The sequence below is a fragment of the Macaca mulatta genome, chromosome 12 (genome assembly GCF_049350105.2).
Source record: "Macaca mulatta isolate MMU2019108-1 chromosome 12, T2T-MMU8v2.0, whole genome shotgun sequence".
Classification (NCBI taxonomy): Eukaryota; Metazoa; Chordata; class Mammalia; order Primates; family Cercopithecidae; genus Macaca; species Macaca mulatta.
The window spans coordinates 16,062,198-16,083,287 of record NC_133417.1 but is presented as its reverse complement, the minus strand read 5'-3'; the positions used below and the strand labels follow the sequence as shown (position 1 = coordinate 16,083,287).

Sequence of the window (21,090 nt, the reverse complement as noted above, 5' to 3'; positions counted from 1 at the left end):
TGACACAGCAGGAACCGTACTTGTGAGATTTGGCAAAGATCACACACCTGCTCACACTTCTCACCAAGGCTCTACTCCTGCTATGTGACACCAAGAAAGGGACCACACTGGAGGCAGCTTAGAGGCTTTCCCAAAGACCTGAGACGACCTTGGAAACGCAATAATATTGTGACACCTCAGACAAGTTTGACAGGTAGCTTGTTACCTGGGAGAGTAAGAGCGCCTGAGAGCCTTGTGGGAGGGAGCGGTGGGGATGGAGTTAGGCTGAGAAAAGGGAGGTGGGTGCTTCGCTAACCCGTCGGCACTCCAACCCCATAACCGACTGCAGTGATCAGAAGAGGAAAATCAGAGAGAAATACAAAAAGCAAAGGGGAGGGGAGGAGGAAAGCACTACACACTAAGTGTCTTAGTCTCTTCTTTCCTTGACAAAGTTCTATTAAAGTTAATCAAAGCAAAATTAGCACTTCATCATACAGAGAAAAGAACAAATTTTGTTTTACAATTTGGTCCTTGATGAGACTGGTTTATTCTTTCCCCTCCCAACCATGGAATGTGTTTACTACTTAAAATCACATGAGATTCCAAGAGTGTCTATGTGAGAGACTGTGTGTATGTGGGAGTATGAGGGGGTGTGTGTATCTGCATGCACTGGGAAGGACATAACACAATACACAAGAAAATAAGGATGTTCACTTTCAGTGAACTCATCAGTTATTTTAGAAAGAACCAAACAAAAATCATGGGGCCTCAATTCAAATGGGACCAGAGGGACTCCAGAAGGAGGACTCAGAGACCGTGCTACTCTGACCAGAACTCTCCAATGTGGAGCAGTGCATTCCCCGGGGCTGTGATCCAGTTGGATGGTGTTCAGAGACAGCACAAGCTGTTTCCTTCTGAAACAAGAGTAGCACCACTAGAGGGCTAGTGTGTTAAGTCTCAGCTGGCCAGCTCAGAGTACTAGGTCATAAAAACCAAACCTCTCTGCTCATATCACCTAATATGAGAACTGAAATTCTTCTGGGAACACAAGTATTCATCTTCCCTTCGCAAATGTCACTGGGTGCCTGGGCTTGCAGAGGCCCTGAAGGAGAGTTCTAACAACTGCTGCAATTCAAAAGGATTGCGGGAAAGCCTGGGAAAGTGGGGAGCTGGGCTGGCTGGTGATGTGGGGGAAGGCCAGGGTGGAGTCCATGGCATCAGCGCCAGGGCACCTACAGAACAGCCCTGCTTGCCACTGGCATTCACTGGCATCATCACAGCGGGAGCCTCTGCATGCTAGTCTTCCCTGAGCACAGGTATAGCTCTGCTTTATAAGGAAAATAAGTCATGGAGCTGTGAAGTCACTGCCGTACAGAGGCCTAAAGACACACTGGCCTCTATGTGAGGCACACACTGGGTCAGACACACACAGTGGGTTGGAGGTAAGGGCACAGGAGGGATGCAGGTGACATCTCCGGCTGGGCATCTGCTTGGGGAAGGAGGGGCAGACACACCCACCTCCGAGTGTGGGGCGGGGTCTCCCTGTTAAGCACACTTTGATTCGATCCATACTCTGGATCCTCTCACAAGAGGGCCACTAAAAATGACTTCCTATTGCTAGGGCCACACACGCTATTTACAGAGTCATCCCGCTCTATGACATGCTTGCCAAGAACAGATGGCAGACCAGCAAGGACCACCATATACTTTCTTCTCTTAAAGGAAATGGACTTCAGATGATTTCTGAAGCCCCGTGCAACTCAGTGTTTCATTTACCATAAAATCACATTAGGTAAAATATAAATATGTACTTCACATATTTATATAGGCAGTTTACTCTTTCACACAGAAATGATGTCTAACAGAATGTTTTACAAAAGTTTAATCTATTATCTACAGCATCTCTACTACTACTGGGTTGATAAAAAAAAAATGACTTCCTCACTGGTGAGAGATATATACATATATATTTAATATATATGTATATATATAAATAAATAAATATGACAGGGTCTCATTCTGTTGTCCAGGCTAGAGTGCAGCTCACTGAAGCCTCCATGTCCTGGGCTCAAGCAATCCTCCCACCTCAGCCTCCCAGGTGTGTGGCATCATGTCCGGCTGATTTTTTACTCTTTGTAGAGACAGGATCTCACTATGTTGCCCAGGCTACTTACAAACTCCTGGGCTGAAGCAGTTCTCCCACACTGGCCTCCCAAAGTGCTGGGATTACAGGCATCAGTCACCATGTCTAGCCGCTAGTGATATTTTTAAACAATTATCAGATTTATCATTTTAGAATAGTTTCTTACTATCATCATGATCCAAGTATAGAAATTTTGAACTAAAAAAAAAAAAGTTCATTTTGACAGTTAAAATTAGACTTAAAACAGGCCAGGTGTGGTGGCTCATGCCTTTAATTCCAGCACGTTGGGAAGCAGAGGTGGGTGGATAACCTGGGGTCAGGAGTTCGAGACTCCGTCTACTAAAAATACAAAAATTAGCCTGCCGTGGTGGTGTATGCCTGTAGTTCCAGCTACTCAAGAGGCTGAGACATGAGAATCGCTTGAATTCAGAAGGCAGAGGTTGCAGTGAGCAGAGATCATGCCACTGCACTCCAGCCTGGGTGACAGAGTGAGACTCAGTCTCCAAATAAATAAATAAATAAATTTGACTGAAAACAAATAATTGGTAATAGCTTTTCCCCTACAGAATAAAAGGCTAACACTGTTTGGTCAAGATAACTCAAAGGAATGGCAGGTTGCAGAAAATCAACAATTTAAGAGCAATGCTCAGAAAAAATAGCTGAGATTATATACAACAGATCTGTCTACCTTTCTATAGTCTCCTTAAATGAGGTAACCTACTCAATTCTATTTAGTTCAATAATCCATTTCTTTTATCATTTTCCTTTAGAAAATATGTAGCCTATTTGAATATTTCTAGTGACATGATAACATGAGGCAGTTTTTCCCACTGCCAGACAGTTTTAGTTGCAAGAAAAACTATTTCTTCCGTGAGCTCAAGTTGGCTGAGGCCATCTGGCTATCTATGCACTGAATGATGGCAAGTTTAAAAAAATGTATTTTTCCAAGAAAGAAACTACATAAATAACTCCCTAAAGAAGAATCTGATAACAAGAAAATATTTAGACCACACATGAACTACCGAATATTGAAAATAAATCTCGTTTCTTCCACTGATCTGTAACTATAAATAAAAATTAAGATGAGGCCAATTAAGAAGGGATAATTACCTTGAAAAACAAAATTTTTAATGACTTGAGGACCCATGGAGATTGACTTAGCCAGTTTCAGCTCTGATGAATGATACTAACAGCATTAACAAGTTTTTACTTAGATTAGTAGCACAAATAATAATAAAATGCTTAATATGAGTTATACCTTTTGACTTACTATCTAAAGAATGTGCCACCCTAAGAATGCAATAACTAAAAGACGTATGAACTGTATATTATGGAAGAAAAGACTTCCCAATTAATGTTGTGTAACTATCTCTTCTAGACAGAGGCAACAATTTACAGAAAATTCAAGTTTTGCATATAAGTTTCTCCACTAGGAAAGACAATTTTATGATTTTACTGTCACCACTGTACCACCATATTCTTTAGACATGCATGGTAGTATTAAGGAAAAAAACAAATGGCTAAACCTCAGTCACACCTGGGGAAAGTCAAACATATTTTCATTAGTCTCTGGCCTCAATGTTTTAATTGTAACAGCCTGTTGAAGCCATGACAATACAGACCAAATCTGGAGACATAATATCACATTGCCATCTACCTAAACGTAGTGCAGAGAGACATCTGGGGGAGTAAACATAAGGGCAATCTAAACAGCAAGATAAGACAGCTACAGAAAATACTTGGTTTCACCAAGAGGAAAATACACATTTCTTATGTTCCAAAGTATTTAAAGGATATGAGGAACTGGAAATCTAGAGTGATAAGGAAGAAGTGTGGGAGACTCTTCATCATTTAAAAAACTAAATGTAAAAGCAATTATGTTTTGATATCTTCCTAGTAACAAGGTCCCATTAAAGGGAAAACAGCATACTTGTCGTACTGTCATTTCATTTTCAGATCTCGGTGCCAGCAGCCTTCAGGACAAAAGCTTACTGGTTTGTATTGTTAGTGATCCCAAAGAGTTAATCCTGTAGACAGAGCATGTGTGCCCCTTGCTGGTCCAGACATTGGCTCTTTCATCAAAATTCTGGCCTGTAGGGCAACTACTTTGAGTGGGGCCACGGGTCACTCCCAGCCCATGTGAGGGGGTCACTAAAGCCACCACACAGACTTCTAAAGGCTCTGGTCAGATGGTGAAGTATTACTAAAGATCCCGACAAAGCAGGTTCTCTTTTTAAGTCACTGCCTCAGCTTCTATAGGGCCAATATTTGCATGGTCCCAATAAGAGTATGAAATGTGGAGCCAATTTTAGTTCTCAGATTCTAAATCACAGTCCTTCAGAGCAGCATTCTGCTTCAAACATGACAGCAACTATGTTTAGAATGACTACTTGGGTTAAAAAACTACCCCAGACTTGGTGTAACTGACTATAACAAGTTGGCTTGGATGACTAAATACCTTCAGGTTCTACCACTTGCAGAACAGGTAATAAGCTTCTACATGGATTCTATGCAAAACAGTACTAAATGTAAACTTTCAGTTGTAGGTACTATTAGGTACCAGTGAGTGTTTAGAGCTACTAGAACCAGAGAACATTCAGCACACACCACTCATCTTACCATAGAAGTTAACCCCTTTGCGGAAGATTATACAGTTACAATTTGAGTGAGGACTAGAACCCATGGTTCTTGATACTCAATATTCTTTTTGTTATTTAGCTTAGTCTAAAAAATCTAGAAATAGGCTGCACAGCAATTAAGGTGCTTTAGTTTCTTTAATTCTGTGGAAAGTAAAGAAGTGACCTTACCTTGGAGACAGACCCCCATGGGAACAGTTGGTGGGTGAGGTTAGGGGGCTGGTCCTGCTGCTGGTGTGTCGGGAGGGCGTTCGGCCAATCGTATTGCTTGGAGAGCCCTGGGGTGAAGCAGAATAGGCATCATTATTCCAGTGCTGTACATAGAATATTATTCTATTCTCTCCTTGGTATTTTAATCCACATGTAAATAAATGGGTAGAATCTGCCCAGGATGGTTCCCCTGCCCCTCAGAATCATAAGGCCAATTTTAAGTGCATATAAACCAAAAATGAATAATCATCATACAGGCACTCCTGGAGTCGAATGACTGATGTTGGGTGTGCCAGAGTGACAGACAAAATTGAGCATCTGCATCTTTCCAGTGTTGAAAAATAAGACCAACTCAGTGAATGAATGACTAATTGGATAGCCTAGTGAAAATGTAGCTGACTGAACAACCTAAGAAAAAAGGCCATACTTAAATATCAGATTCATTCATTCACGGGGCTCAGGATGGCCCCGTCCTCAGGATGCTCGGCATTTCCTGAAAGAGGACAAGGAAACGGGGTACTCTATGAGAGTAGGTTCTAGGTAACGGCTCCGCAGAGGTCATGGACATCACAGAGGCACCAACCGTGATCAAAGCACTCACCACACTGGTGTTACTGGAATTCTTGAGGTGGTTGTGCAGGAGTTTGGTGGCACCATCCTGGAATGTTTTTGGCAAGGCACCAAGTAACATGGTAAATTCAGGAGTATTCAATTCAAACAGAGAGATTAGCACAATTTGTGCTGCCTAGAAAAAGGAACCATGATTAATCTATGTAACGTACAATAGGTCCTTCATCAAAATGTTGATAAAAGTTGTTTTTAAAAAATATTTTATACGTAAAATCACTAATAAGAGGGCATTCTAGGCATCAAAAACAAAGAAGCATCTGAAGAAAATAATATCAATCATTAGTCTGACTTCAATCTGGAAAATAAACTCTGGCTTCACTTTAATGTCCTGGCCTTGGAATTCCACAGCACACTAATAATAAATTCCTAGTACTTTTCTTTTGTTATCTGGTACTAGGAAGGAAGCTGGTAAATAGCTAAATGAAACAATTAAAAAGTTTAAAAAGTTTAAGATTGATCCCACTTGAATAATTCAGAACTGAACAGGGATCTCAGTGTACCTTGGAGAGCACATATTTTTAAACAAGCTACATTAGTTAAGAGAAGCCACATTTCTCTTAACTAAGAAACACGAGAAAACGAGTATAAATACCTCAGAAAAACTTCTACTTTTACACCTATAAACCAAGGAGAGAGACTTCTGAGAAGCAAACCGGACTTTGAAGGAGTCTACATTAAAAACATGCTCTTCTGCCTTTTGGAAAATGTTCTACTTTTGCTTATTAATTGAGTCAACACACTGCAAGCCTGCTTGTAATGACTGTGGTAGCAAGGTAGGCAAAGCAGTAAGAGTAGTCAACGAGACTCGGGCTTCTAGTAAGTGATGTGCTTTCTATGGATTTAGTAGCAGGCAATCTGAGCTTAAAGCACAATGCCTGAGGAATTAATTATAATAATAATAGTTTTCATTTACAAAAGCCAAGCCAAAAAAAATTTAGTAAATACTAATTGGCATTTCTTATTAATTTCTAAGAGTCAAGGGAAAGAAAAAGACACAAAAAACTGTCTGTGAATATAATCACTTCTTTTTCGTTTTTAACCATAAAGATTTTACAAACATAAAGTCTTTCCAAAGACCGTAATTTTTAAGATTGCAGTAATTATTCAGAATTTTTTTCCATGACATAGAATATTACACAAAAAATGTGCTTGCAGAGAGAATCTTTTGGAAATAAAATCACAAAATAGTTCAAGGATTTTACAATGCTACAATTAATTATACGTCCAGTTAGGACAAAATGACTATTTTGTGCATGGAGAAGGAAAATAAATCCAAAAACCCAAAGGTATTTAACCAAAAATAAGAACTATGAATTTAAAAATATAATCAAAAATTACTTTAACATTTTGAAATCATTCATCAAAGCATTGGGCAAAAGTACATTACTTTTCCCCCCTTTAATTTCAAATACAGTCATCAATACCTTTTCCACCCAAATTAAATCATAAGTGGCCAAAATATTTTTATGACATGGGCAAAAAACATTATTATTGATTTTACTAAAATATGCTTTTCTACATTTCATTTTGGAAACATTTTAAACAAATTATCTGAAGGAATCTACTTCACCAACAATTCAATGTACTGTTAATTTGATATGTAGATTTGTATAACAGAACAAGTTTTTCCAAAACTCATGCGAAATAACCTGCATATTTTTAAAACACATTGTATTAGGTGTTAGGAAAAAACCAATGCATGCAGGAAAATAATGCACTACAAGAAGAAAGCAAGCAGCAGCCTGGAATTGCAGCAGGAAAAACACATCAATGTCATCAATTTAATTAAAAAATATTGGCACTTAAATTTTGTTGACTGAAAATGGCATCTGAAGGTTATAAAACATATAATTACCTTCTTGAATAGTATGCTTTTTATGTCAAATGTGCCACTGCCTTTATTTAAGAGACAATATTTCTTCCCAGAATGTTATCTAATGTCTCAAGCTAACTTGAGGCTTTTCATGATGCAAATTATAAACTTAGTAGCTTAAAGTATTTCCAAAGTAAAATCTTTTAAAAATAAGATCCAAGTTCTAGAAACTGGTAGAAAGTATCATTTAAATATACATTTTTTTTTCCTACGAAAAGAGGCGGGGGTCTCATTGCCCAGGCTGGAGTGCAGTGGCTATCTACAGGTCCAATCACAGTGCACTGCAGCTCGAACTCCTGTGCTCCAAGCAATCCTACTGCCTCAGTCTCTGGAGTAGCTGGGATTATAGGCATATAGTGCCCGGCCCAAGTATCCAATTTTTAAAAGATTTTATATCAGAGTTTTGCAAGGAATTAGACTGCTATTATTTTCAAATATTTTATCTCTGACCCTCTGAATTAGTGAGAAGTTAAAATAGAATCCAAGCAAGGAAGAAAACTGGGTTATATTTATCATTACCATCAATATGATCTCATTAAACAAGTAATTCCAGATATGGAACTGGGCTGGAGAGATGCATTTAAAAAGCCTGGGGCATAGCTCATGTTCACTAGTGACTCAAAAAGCGGAGTACGCCACTGTTCTTGTCTGCATATCTGAACTGTTGTCTTCGTAAGAGGCAAGACCACTAGGCAGCCAGATGAAAAACTCAAGAGTACTGCTGACTTTTTCTAATGGGCAACCCTAGGGCAATTTATTTTAAGGATCACACGGCAACTTAAAATGAAATGATTCTCACACACACCCTCATAGAGGAATTTGAGAGGTGGGATTTGTAAAAGGTTCTTCATATCTCACTGCTACCATATGAAGAGAACTCCCAGGGACATCAACTGTCTTGAACGTTGCACACATTATAGCAGAAAGGAATTCTTCCTGGCAGATCAAATCAAAATAAAGCTTTGCCAAACACTTCAGTGTTGTTATTAATTTGGGAAAACAAAATTTGAGAGGAAAAGCAGAGTTTTCCAATTTATTAAACAACTCACTGCTCCCTTCAGACTCTCAATAAAAATTGCTTCATGAAGTCACCAAAGAGAAACTATTTCAAAACCTTCAGTCATTTCTCATTTAGCATCTCTCCTTTTTTTTTTTTTCCAAGAGATGGGGGTCTTGCTATATTGCCCAGGCTGGAGTACAGTGGCTATTCACAGGCATGATCACTGTGCACTGCAGACCCGAACTCCTGCAATCCTCCTGCCTCAGCCTCCCAAGTAGCTACAGGCATGTGGTACTGCTCCAGCCTACTATCTCTCCTTTTTACTATTCTATTAAAATATGGTAGCAGTCGACACAAACATGGGTATATCACTGAGAAGGTAGTTAATCATAAAACACACCATAACACAAAGGTTGACACAGGCACACATACACACGCTGATATAGTATTATATTAATTTTAGATTTATCAAAAGCTTCCCAGTGCCTTCATAAGGGCAACTGGTATTAATAATCTAAAATGCAAACAGTGAAGTGTGCTGTTTGAAATTAGTACACAGTTTTCAATCTACCTGTTTACAACTTTCTTCCAAGTTTCCTTCTCCAGGCCCAGAGCAGGTTGAAGCTGACCTAGTGGGGAAATCCTCACCTACTCGACTACGCTGAAGCGAGGACTGGCAAACAGGAAAGGTGGGAGGATTGAATCAGAGAGAAGCAGAAAGTGCCTAAACATGGCAATCTGTTAGCTACAAAAGCATTTGGCTTCTTAGATAAAATCAGCGAGACACACATGATTGAAAGTTAGGAAGAATCAGAATAACAACAGTAGCTGCCAGTTTTAACCCTCAGTAGCATCACTAGGTCTTTTACTTAATAAACTTAAAAGTAGTATTCTTGCTTCAGGTGATGAAATGGAAGATGTCCAAATAAGACTTGAAAGAGTCCGGCATGGTGGCTCACACCTGTAATCCCAGCACTTTGGGAGGCCAAGGTGGGCAGATCAACTGAGGTCAGGAGTTTGAGACCAGCCTGGCCAACAAATGAAACTCCCATCTCCACTAAAAATACAAAAATTAGCTGGGTGTGGTGGCATGTGCCTGTAATCCCAGCTACCCAGGAGGCTGAGGCAGCAGAATCGCTGGAACCTGGGAGGCGGAGGTTGCAGTGAGCTGAGATCGTGCCACTGCACTCCAGCCTGGGTGACAGAGCAAGACTGTCTCAACAACAACAACAAGAAAGACTTAAAAGAGACTCACAGTCACAGTTAAGCTGAGATTCAGTTATTTGATAGTAAAACCCTTAGCTTTCAGACTAGAGGCATGCTGCCTTTATAATCATATATTTTTTTAAAGTCAATTAGAAATCTCACCTTTTCAATGCAATTTATGCATTAATACTTCTCCCTGCTCTAGCCAACAGCATCTTTATACTTCTAGGTTTCTCTGCCATGCCTTCATTGCCCACACTTCTCAAAACAATGTTTTGGGGGCTAAATCTGTTGCTTCATTTGACAAAGAGAATCACATGTGATAAGCTAACATACAGGCATTCTAAATTCCAACATGTAAACATACAATTAAAATTCTACTGCCATTACCACATTCCCTCTGACTGATCACATGGCTTCCTAATCTTAGAAAAAATTCTGGTACTCAGTTTATTCCATAAATAACAGCAGCAGCAAAACCAAAACAATCACCAAAAAATAATAGCAGAGCTGCAACTGCAAATAAAATGCCTAGGTTTTAATATATTTTATTAATATATTAATAAAAATTTAATCCACTTAGTAATGCCTGAGGCAAGTGTTACTTATGTATTTTAGAGATGAGTCTCTTTTTGTGGGTGCAAGCAATCCTCCCACCTCAGCCTCCCAAGAAGCTGAAATTATAAGCACGCGCCACCATGCCCAGTTTGAGGCAAGTATTATTATTCCCATTTTATAGACAATAAACAAGAACTCAGGCATTAAATTACTTGCTCTGACCCCAGTGAGTGGCAGACGCAGAAGTCAAATGGAGGTCAAACTCCAGAACCCACCTTCTTTCTATCAGTAATATAGACTATTATCTTATGTCAATACAGTGCATTAAGAAAGGCCTAGTGTACGTCTGCATAGTTTCATCACACAACTAAATTAGTCAGGGCTCCCACACTGAGAAAATGGAAAAGTTTACTTTTGGAATACAGTAGGCCAGTTACAGACTGGGTTGGGCTTTTTCGTCTTGTCCAAACCAGTCTCAGTGTGGTAAGCACACCTCACTGGTGATTCGTTCGTGTTTTGATTTTAAAAACACCTTAATAATTTAAGCACCCCTCCCTCCACAATGTGAAACACCCCAATATACTAAGAAGGAAAACAAAATATTAAAAATGCTAAAATCAATGAATCTGAGTTATATCAGCTTGTATTAGTTTAAAATGCTTCAAAAGTGCTTTCACAAACATGGTTGTATGGACTTAGAGAATGTCTGAAAAGTCCCCAGGTACTCTGTTTACATAAAATATTCTCCAGAGATGAGTCTGAGAATTTACTGTATAAATTTCAGACTGAAGGGCTCTTCCGTATTTAGAACACCCACCCTAAAAAAATTAAAGCAGGACATTAACAGAAGAACTTGGTTTAAGATCACAAAATGCTTTTAAATCACCAAGATTTCCATAATCCCTAATATAACCTTTAAAAAACTCTGGAAATGAAGGATGAGGCAGAACAAAGTTTATTTATACAGACATGTATTTTACGTTTAGTGTGTTAAATGATCTAGATAAGAATGGTATTAGTTTTATTTTTATACAGCTTTAAAATAATTTTAAATCTTATCAATTTTAGATCTTAGAGCAGTGATATATGCTATATCACAATTCTTCTAAGTATTTTAATTTATTTAGGCACTACTTTCATTTTGACAGTACTTCAAGAACATCTCATATTCCTGGGTAAGGCAGCTGCATCACTGACAAAAGCAACTATATTTATAAATGTTCAATGGATGGTACATCAAAACAGGGAATTTAAATAAAAGTGAATCTACCTCCAAAAAGGATTAATCTGCAGCGCCCTAATGTAGAGTTTGAGGACATCTATTTTAATACCGTCCTATGATACAACTATTTGAATCAAAAGTAATGCTTTACTAGTTAGTGCGGAATGTTACTGAAAGCCAAATAGTTTAGAGCCACGGATATCTTAGATGATTAAAAAAAAAAAATCTAGGTGACAGAACACAGAAATGCGTCTGCTAAGTAACTTGAACCACATCATAATTTGCATAGATAGCTAAAAAAGCTCCCTCCTAAAATAAGAGCCAAGGAATTATGGAATAACTACGGTAGCCTTCTGCCAACCCCCTAAAAGAGACACCAAAGTCCTGGTAGTCAAGACACTAAGACGGCCCCCAAGATTCCCCATAACGTACTACACCCTATATAATCCCTCCCACCCTTAGAGTGAGCGGGACTTGTGAATATAATGGATATCACTCCCATGACTGTGTTACATGGCAGAAGGGATTTTTGAAAAATGTAATTAAGGCCCTTAATCAGTTGACTTTGAGTTAATCCAAAGGAAGATTATCCTGGGTGGGCCTGACCTAATCAGGCAAGCCCTTAAAAGGCATCAGGGAGGCCGGGCGCGGTGGCTCAAGCCTGTAATCCCAGCACTTTGGGATGCCAAGACGGGAGGATCACGAGGTCAGGAGATTGAGACCATCCTGGCTAACACGGTGAAACCCCGTCTATACTAAAAAAACACACAAAAAACTAGCCAGGCGAGGTGGCGGGCACCTGTAGTCCCAGCTACTCGGGAGGCTGAGGCAGGAGAATGGTGTAAACCTGGGAGGCGGAGCTTGCAGTAAGCTGAGATCGGGCCATTGCACTCCAGCCTGGGCGACAGAGCAAGACTCTGTCTCAAAAAGAAAAAAAAAAAAAAAAGGCATCAGGGAGATTCAAAATGAGAGAGATTCTATGGCTGGCTTTGTTTTAATTTCTCCTTCATTTTGGAATTAGAGTTTTGCCAAACAGTGAATTCTTGGCTAATCGCTTTTTTTCTTTCAGCACCTTCAACGTCATCCATTGCCTTCTGTCCTCCGTGGTTTCTGAAGAGAAATGAGCTGTTAATCTTATTGAGGATCTTGTGCATGGGATGAGTTTCTCCCCTCTTGCTGCTTTCAGCAAGCTTTGGCTTTCAGCAATTAGATATTATGTGTCTAGGTGTGAATCCTTTTATTAAAAGATCTTGGCTGGGCGCGGTGGCTCATGCCTGTAATCCCAGCACTTTGGGAGGCCAAGGCGGGCGGATCACGAGGTCAGGAGTTCAAGACCAGCCTGAACAACATGGTGAAACCCCGTCTCTACTAAAAATACAAAAATTAGCTAGGTGTGGTAGTGTGCACCTATAATCCCAGCTACTCAAGAAGCTGAGGCAGGAGAATCACTTGAACCCGGGAGGCGGAGATTGCAGTGAGTTGAGACCGCACCACTGCACTCCAGCCTGGGTGACAGAGCGAGACTCCATCTCAAAACAAACAAATAAACAAACAAACAAAAAATCCAAATTTTTTTAGTTTGTTGGGCTACTTAGATGTATAATGTTTTTTGTCGAATTTGGGGAGTTTCTTAGTTATTATTTCTTCATGTATTCTCCCGATAGCTTTGAATAAGCAAACTTCCTGGTAGCCTCTACTATCTGAGAATGGCTCCCCGGTTGACAGTCAGCAAGAAAGCAGGCGGCTGAGTTCTACACCGGCGAGAGACTGAAATTTGCCAAGAACCAATGAGCTGGAAGAAGATCTCAGCCTCAGATGAGACTGCAGATCCAGATGACATCTTGTTTCAGCCTCTGAGACACCGACCAGAGGACCCAGAGAACACATGCCAGATTCCTGATTTATTACTGTGAGATAATCTGTATTGTTTCAAGGGAAGTATGTGGTAATTTGTTATACAATAGAAAACGAATAAAGAAGTCAAAAGAAGGGAACTTCCAAAACTATAGTTTTAAAAATGATGGCTTCAAAATATCATTTGAAATGAAATCATTCCATATGGGTAGTTACCATTCATTAATTCATTCAAAATATATTAATGCCTACTATGTTACTCCAGGCATATGCCAGGCACTGAGCATGCAGGGTGAGCAAAACAGTCTCCTTACTGCTCAACTTCCCAAACCCTCTGCTTCAGACATATCAGTCTATTTCACTGTTCCCAGACAAATCTCATTTCTTAAACAGGACTATTGTCCTTCCCCTAAACTCATCACTTATGCAAACTGCATCCATATTCCACATCTGAGGATGAATCTTATCTTCTCTAGGAAGCTTTCTATGATTAATACAGAGTGCACTGAGTGACAACATACAGAAAACCAGGCCAGTATTCCATCAGTTTGAAGGAAGTTGCCCAGGGTAACAGGGCCCTAACCACTAAAGTGGGTTTAGAGGAAGCACAAAAACTCTAGGTCCAAGGTAGGGTGGTGGGGAAGATGCCAAGGAACACAGAGGCCAAGCCTAGTCCTGAAGATACTGAGGAGCAACACTGCCTAGCAAGAGAATTTGCAAGAAACAGATCAAGACTACATCAGTAGTCTGTATGTCTTGAGGTTCATTCCAGGGCCATGGCCCAAAATACTAGGCCTTGTCTGTGTATTAAAAAATCAGCCAAGAGTGAAAGGAACCCCCATCAAAAAAACAACAGAGTGTCTAGGTTCTGCCCTATACCAATGAAATCAAATTCCTTGGGAACAGAGCTCAGAAATCCACGTTGATTTTAATTGCAGCCAGGACTGGGAACTATTAAATCTGAATCTTCTCAAATTCCTCTGAAGATCAGGATTATTGTCCTAGAACCTAGGTATAAGTTAGGTGTGAAGGTGAGGATTTAAGTACACCTCACAACGGGAAAGGAGAAGTAGGGGGGCAGGCATGGAAAGTAGCACGTCAGTGGAGATAAAGCTTTGCGAAGTAACACTGTATAATCCAAAATAACTGAAACAAGTGTTGAAGCTCATTCAAACAGTAAATGAACGAAGTGATTTCTGGCAAGATATCTAATGTTCTATTTATATTTGGCTTGAGCTAGTATTAAAATAAGCTGAGGTTTTTGGAGCCTCAGGCTAATAATTCAAAATTATCTGTAAAGTTCTGAATAGAATAGTAAGGACAGTAAGTCCTTGTTCAAATATTATAATGTGCATGTCCACAGGGAGTGGGCATTATCATCAAAGCTCATTTGTTCCAAACAGGCCCTAATCGAGGTAATATGCAAATCTAAAATATGTTTCAGCCCGTAGCAGGCAATACTTAAGTAACATTCCATCGCAGAAGCACATACTCACATATCACACACATACTTATGTGCTACATATTGAAAGATGTTTGCTCTTTTTTAAGAATCTATTGCATCTTATCAAACTTTTCAACTACATTTTAACGATCAGGAACCTTGTAGCCAGCCAGCCCTAGGTCTGCAATTTTGTCTTCAAAGTATGTATTACAAACTGATATAAGGAAAACAAACATCTGTGTAAAAGACACTAATTTACTAGTGATTTCATATTAGAAAATATATAAAATAGATGCCTGGGGAAACCATAAGCCCATCGTGCAAGATCTCAGATTTTCATTTTTATGTTCAAAACTGGGCAGAGCCGGAGAGAGAAAAGAGCAACAGCAGAGCCTTAGGGACAAAAGGTTTGTGTGTGGGCGGCGTGGTTTTCAAGTTTCTAAATACATTTGTCTAACACAAGCCCAGGAACAATCTGTAATTATACATCAGTTCTCTCGGACATACCTTTCTCACGTCTGAACTCTTTGGTTCTGTTGTCCAGGTTATGATTCTAGAAACAGCAAGCCTTGTCTCACTAGAGTTTACAAAATCTGTTGGATCCATCTGTCTGGCCAGAGACTCAATGTATTTCAGGATTGCAACTTTGACCTGAAAGAGCCAATAACTATAAACATTAAGTACACTTGATGAATCTTTGAACACAATTCTTATCAGGTGGCTAGAGAAAAGTAAACCCTGTTGAGAGTGATCGCCTTTCTTTCTCCTGTATTGATAGTTTCCACATGGAGCGACATCCAACAGGGGAAAAAGCATGAAATGACTGATTGGTAAGTCTGGGGACAGGAAGAAGCACAAGACTCAGTTTTCTTCATTTTTAGGTGCCTGTAGAGAAGCGTGCTCTCCCCCTCACCTATGCTGTAAGACACTTCCGGGGCAGGAGCCCTTGTGAGAGGCCTGTGGGATTTCCAGCTCTGCCACTGACTGCAGGCTACGTTCAGCTCTAGTCTTGTCACACATTCTAGGCCATGGTCTGTAAGGCAGCATTTTCAGTAATCAAGCTGATGCTCTGCCCTAACTTCACCATCAACTTCTCAACTAGTTTTGACTTCAGGAGAAAAAGGTAATTATTTATTAGGCTCATCCTAAAACCTCCAAAAAGTTAATGATCAAAGAACAGACGATGAACGTGACCTAATTCAAATTAACACACATCCTCCCTCAAACTTGGTCTTGTTATTACAGGTATGATTTTCCACAACATGTAACAATTAACTTGCATAGCTTAGAATGTTAATATTAAACATTCCAACAAGATACCTATTTCCACACATAAGAATGTCTTAATTTTCTAGTTTAAATATTAATTGTGAAAAAGACTAGTACTGCCCAAATGTTAGTGAGGATGTAGAAAAACTAGAGCTCTCATAAACTACTGGTGAATACAATATGGTACCACCATTTTAGTGGTTTCTAAAAAAGCTAAACATATACCTATCCAATGAACCAGCAAATACACTACTAGGTACCAAAGCAAGAGAAACAGGAACATGTCCACAAAGAATCAAGCAAGAATGCTCACAGCAGATTTATTCACAATAGCTAAACATGGGTCATGTACAAACAAAAGTAAATTTAAGCAAATTTGAGTTCCAGGGTTGAATTGTAATGACAAATAATTACTGACCTTGAGGTTTGGAGTTTGAGTTTGATCCACAATAAATCTCATCAAAATGTTAAATTGTTGATCAAATGGAAAGGAGTCCCTAGGTTGGTGGGAAAAAAGTGATTTTTAAAGAAATTTATTACAAAACAATATAAAACTATTTAACAAAAGCATATCATTGTAAGTTAATGTATGTAAAACCCTGTTCACATTTTTAACAGTGCTTTTCGTTTTATGTAAAGTAATATATGTTATACAGAAAATATGGAAAAAGGAAAATCTTTTTGCAGTCCCCAAACACAAACTGAACTTACTTTGAGTGGCTATTTAAAAAATTAAGACTAAGCAATAAACTAAGGAAGAAATTTCTACCCGCCATTTTAGGGAGTTGCTCATTTTCCCTCCAGCTACCTTTCTGGATATTGCTTAAACATAAAAATCGCTTCTGATACCCAAATCTCATTTTTACATCCTGACTGGGCTGCTTACAGCTGACCCTGCTTAAACTAACCGTACCATCCTCTTTGGTCCTGGTCACTGCTTAGGGTCCCTGCACACCACAAAAGTGTGTCGCCTGTGAGACGGCGACAAAACATTTCCCATCCAGCCACAAATCACACACAGAAGCCTGGGGCCCCAGGAGCCCCTTCTCTTGCTCCATTCTTGCCTTTGCTGATCTTATTTCTCGTGGCATCATGCATCTCTAATCCAATCAAGTAGCCCTCAGGGACTCTTGGCCAGAGAGTCAGTGCTCTTTCTGTTAAAATGCTGTAATTACTAGTATTAGTTAAAAATTGCACAATGGGGCCCATGTGGAAAATGGTGATGTAACGTCCATATTAACGGGAAAGATAATTGCAAGGCAAATATCTACACTGCTTTCTTTGGACCTCCTTAGAGATTTTTCCCAATCTACATAAATGTAGTAAAATAAAGAAGTAGGTTTGACTCTTTAAAATGAAGCAAATAGAATTGATTTGAAAAGTAAATAAAATCATACAACAAAAATAAAAAGCACATGGCATATATTAGGTACCAGTGTTATTCTACATATAATTACTAATAAAAAGTGAACTTGATCCAATAGTACCCTTTCCTCCCACCATCTAGTTGGACCCTGGAATCTCTGAAGATCACTTCGGGAAGGAAAGTATACTTTAGTATACCTGATTTAAGTGACTGTCAACAAACCACCCACAAAATGTCTCTCCCTTTTTCTGGCAGCATGGGGTGGATGGAGAAGACATTTCAGTAATGGGCGTGTATAATCGGGAAATACACCATTGTTAGGCACAGGCAAAGGAAAGGAAACCGAGGCAGATTAGCACTCAAGTCTATAAACTGAGAAGCAATTCTCAGCCGTCACTAAAACCTCCTATTAATAGTCACTGACTATTCTAGATCAGCTTAAACAACTGTGTATCTCAACTGCTGAGAAAAAGAAGGGAATATTAAAAATGCTTTAGGCACTCACACCAAATCTACTGAGATGAGGACTCTTAAAGGGGCATCCAGGAAAACTAACAGGAAGTCACAACTGTATTCCTTAATCACCAAAGTTTAGGAATACAATCTTAATAGTCCTACCATTCCTAAAAATATGAAATGGATCTGGTCATTGGTAAATTCACCTAAATTAAGTGACCCATAGGCCAAGTCTGGCTCACATATGTTTTATTTGGCCTTCACAGTATCTTAAAAAATTCTCAAATATGTTGCCCAAATCCACATTTCTCACATTTCTTTAAAAGTCTGGTACTACTGAGCCCATGTCCCAATGTGGTCACAACTGGCCCCAGCCTTTCAAGAGCCCTCCTATCTACTCCACTCGATTATACCAGCTTATCAGCCTAGCCCCTCAGTCAATCTTGGCTAAACCTTTATAATTCATTGGTATAATGGTGTACTGTAATGCCCCCTAACTCCACTAAGTTTAGCCATGCAAAGGAATGACAAAGTTTGAAGGCTTTATTGCAAATGTAGTACGTTACTTTCATTCTTATTTATTTATTTTATTATTATTCTTTTTTTAAGGCCTCACCAACAGATGCAAGTACATTACTTTGAGTTCATTAAAAACCAGAAGGGAAATCTCTCTGGATAATAGAATTCTATAGCAATGCAATTACACAGACTGACAGGGTCAAGGGCCAAAAGAAAACAGCTGGCATCATGGTGTCGAGGAACATATGCATTCTTTGAAGTCAGAGTCATGTAACAGCTGCACACATAGGGAAGCTGGCAGGACAGGATATGCTACTGTGCTAGTCAAGGGAGCCAGAAAGGGAAGAGAAGGCTCTAGTGCTATCCATACCACCCCCCTGCCCTGACAGGAGGTGAGGACACACACCCACAAGACAGTCTGCAACAATAAGAACAGACAACAGTGCAATCATCAGAAATCCTGGATTTTCATTCCCAAACAGCCACTAACACAAAGTCAAGGTAAAGTGTCTGTTTCTCACTGATAAAATGAGCATCATCTTTAAGGTCCTTTCATCTTGAAATTCTATGATAACTATAATTATTCCAGGTTGTAGTAACTTATAAAAGTTATCGCCCTGATAATTTTCTGAGTCACTTGGAAGTTATTCCTTTGTTCTTTAAAAAAGTTCACCAATTTGACATTCCCCCCCATCCATAGTCCACCAAATCACAACCAAGACATTACTGCAAAGTGTCTTCCAAGATCTTTTAATTCTCATACTTGCATACTGAGGACCCACAACTGCACAGACGATAGAGAAGCAGTTTCTGAACAGCAGCAGCACGTAGTCTTTTCTAACTTTTCTGGGTTTCAGCAGTTTTTCTTTTCTCATAACAGCCAGAAGGGTCACAACTACTGCAAATGTGCTATTAATCTCTGAGCCAATGTACTGTCAATTTAGAGAATTTTCCTGGACCAATGGAAACTCTACATCATACACTGATAGAACAATTTCTAGTATGACTTGTAAGTTGAAGTAATAAAAACACTAAGGTCTTCAGAAAAATGTAAACAAATATTCTAAATGTTTTCTTTAAATGTTTTTTAATGAGAAGAGAATCAATTTCCAAAGTTTTACATTTGTTTGTTATGTATGTCTTAAATACAAAAGTAATATCAACACAAGGAAGATATGGTATTTCATTTCATGGATTGGTGAGACATGTCAACAAGTATGTCAACAACAGAAAGTGAGAACTGAGTAAAAGATATTCAAGTGAGTGACAAACGCCATGGGTAACAAAAGAGAATGGCAAAAAGTCACCTACAAGTATCCTGTAACGTCAAAACTAACTCTTAAACACTTACCTTGTGACATCTAGAGCCTTTTGAACTTTTGCTTGCACAGATCCAAGTAAATCTGCTCCCATTTTCTTAAGTAATTGTGTGAGAAGAACAAAAAGCCAGTCTTGTAAATCATCCTTATGAATTATTATAAAATCCACAAGAGTCTCCAAAAACATACTGAAAACCTAGACACAAATGAAAACCAAGTACTTCACATATTGAATTCACAATTTCCTCCAAAGTCTACAAAACATTAAAAATGCCCATACGTGCTTTGCCCAGACTCTTGTAACTTAGGTTAACACTGTCAACAACTGTTCCTAGTACAGAAGGAAAATGTAGTGCAGAAAACAGATAAAGGAAAAAGGAATGGAACTTACTCTCTGTTGTGAATTCCACCGCAAACGAGGCCATGCAACAAAACAAATTCCATGTTAGTTGGCAGTGAATTAATACCATTTTCATGCGTTTAAGAAAACCTGAAAAGGCTACAAACCAATGAAATATTCTCTCCTCCCTCAATATACGTCTTTAAAAAGCAGTACAGAGAGAAATGAACTTTTCTGAGTTTAATCATGAAGGCTTTTCTTTCTTAAACAACAACAAATCCTTGTGTTCTAATTCTATAGTATTCTTATTCACTATCTAGCAGTCAACACATACTATTATAAAATGAGCCAATAAAAACACCTACTCACTAGTGTGTAGCTATTGCTTTTCACGTCAGATATTTTAATGTACACCAATTTCAGGATATCATAAAGTAACAGATGGTTACAGTTTAGAATAAAAGATATTAACATAATTCTCATGCTGTTGTGTAATGATTTTTGCTAAGGCAAAATAGAGTGCATAGTGGAATATCTCTGAACCGATTTCAGAGAGAAAAGTAGCACTGAGTATCCCTACCTTGCTAACGGAACTTGTTCTACTTGGACAGCCCATGAACCCTATCCCGCCTCATTTCTAGTAGAGCAACTATTCACCACCAGGGGTCTCCTGTGAGACAGCTCAGGAAAAAGGTCATTTAGCTGTGGGATTCCTGGCTTAGCTTACAGGCAGCTAACAAATATTAACTAAACTGAGACCTCCAAACTCACTGTACAAGAGACTTCTGATGGAAACAAATTTCCTTCTTTATCCTCACATTCTGCTTCTGAATCAGCAATCTAGGGGTGACAGGTAACAGAAATTTATCAATGTTCTAAACCATCTAATAGTGCTTATGTTTTAAATCTTAAGAATCTAATTATGCTTATGCATTAAATCTTACTGCTTTTAACACTACCTTAGAGAAAAATCTTGATACATTTTATCTTTGGATATCTATGTGGCCTTTAAAGGTTTAAGCTCAGCCTTTCCTGAATTTTTATTGAGACAGAATCTCACTCTGTT

At 39.0% G+C, this 21,090-nt stretch overlaps 1 protein-coding gene across 12 annotated transcripts in view; it reads right to left on the bottom strand.

Moving 5' to 3' along the window:
- The window catches only part of CLASP1 (cytoplasmic linker associated protein 1), a 312,280-nt gene that overhangs the window by 43,451 nt on the left and 247,739 nt on the right, over positions 1 to 21,090 (bottom strand). For 9 of the 12 annotated variants that reach the window (XM_077956843.1, XM_077956845.1, XM_077956841.1 and 6 more), the window contains 5 exons: positions 19,717 to 19,880; positions 16,443 to 16,521; positions 15,263 to 15,406; positions 5,570 to 5,713; positions 4,930 to 5,036 (listed from right to left, as the gene is read on the bottom strand). In XM_077956843.1, coding sequence (XP_077812969.1) covers positions 4,930 to 5,036; positions 5,570 to 5,713; positions 15,263 to 15,406; positions 16,443 to 16,521; positions 19,717 to 19,880 — 638 coding nt within the window. Of the gene's footprint in view, positions 1 to 205; positions 323 to 4,929; positions 5,037 to 5,569; positions 5,714 to 9,042; positions 9,145 to 15,262; positions 15,407 to 16,442; positions 16,522 to 19,716; positions 19,881 to 21,090 lie in introns of all 12 variants that reach the window. The other 3 variants (XM_077956840.1, XM_077956842.1, XM_077956839.1) reach the window with 2 other exon arrangements.